The sequence below is a fragment of the Perkinsus marinus genome (assembly GCF_000006405.1).
Source record: "Perkinsus marinus ATCC 50983 genomic scaffold scf_1104296974324, whole genome shotgun sequence".
NCBI classification, from domain to species: domain Eukaryota; phylum Perkinsozoa; order Perkinsida; family Perkinsidae; genus Perkinsus; species Perkinsus marinus.
The window spans coordinates 1-947 of NW_003201156.1; the positions used below are offsets into that span (position 1 = coordinate 1).

The 947-nt window shown below is 48.6% G+C and overlaps 1 protein-coding gene across 1 annotated transcript; it reads left to right on the forward strand.

Moving 5' to 3' along the window:
* Positions 1 to 520: 520 nt before the first annotated feature.
* On the forward strand, positions 521 to 692 carry Pmar_PMAR004775 (conserved hypothetical protein; the record flags this gene model as incomplete). Its single annotated transcript, XM_002765856.1, has 1 exon — positions 521 to 692. A coding segment is annotated over one exon (172 nt), but the record flags the coding sequence as incomplete, so codon positions are not given.
* Positions 693 to 947: the final 255 nt, after the last annotated feature.

A 947-nucleotide genomic window follows, 5' to 3' on the forward strand; every position in this document is an offset into this window, starting at 1 on the left:
TAGTAGTAGTAGTAATAGTAGTAATAGTAGTAGTAGTAGTAATAGTAGTAGTGATTGTAGTAGTTGTGTTCACTTTGGTATGGTGGTAAGGCAGTGTTTGTTCATGTAGGTTATCGAACGATGTAGTGACATGCTGTGTGAGCTGGCACAGGATACTGAGCTCATAGCTGTTGATGCTGCCCGTATCATCAATGGATAGTGTTTCGCAAACTCAAGAGTTGTGTTATCGAGTCGGGGACTGACGGTCTGAGTAGTTTTTCAGTGGATGGATCGCATAGCGACGTATCCGGCAGCTTTAGGGGGCGCCCCAGCCACAGGTAGTAGGGGTTAGTGCTGAGAAACAATGCTATAAAGAAAACTCAGGAGGATATATGCCGTATTCTGGGGAGTATGCTAGGCAGAGCCTGGCGTCCTTACCAGCCACACACACAGTGGTGTTGCTGACAGCGGAGGAACGGGAAGCGTAGGTTGGCTGGTTGATGCTGCTGCTGTTGCTGTATGGGAGTCTTTGTTGTTGAAGTTACCCGAAGCTGTTCCGAGCGGCTGATACGAAGAAGCGTGGAGTGCTTGGCGCTCAGGAGGCAGCACAGTTTTTATCATCATCGAAGTTGCCTCGGAAAACACTACATGATATATGGTGTTTGGCGGATAGTGATAATAAGGGCAATCTAACTATTGATGAGTACAGGCTCGTGAGAGTAGGGATATGGGCAACATGGTCCTGTTGTAGGTTTTACCAGGCGTGTAGACTAGTAGCGCACGCCCAAAATGGCGCTGGAGAAATGACTGAGGACCTGCTTACAGTGGGGACTATAGAGGACTCCTATGTGGTCTCGATGAGTTCCGACAGGTTCCCCCTGTGAAGTTGCCAGTGTTCGAGGTATCCAAACTGAAACTCCTCCCGCCCTCCTACTCTACACGCATCTACTGATGATGTAGCTGATGAG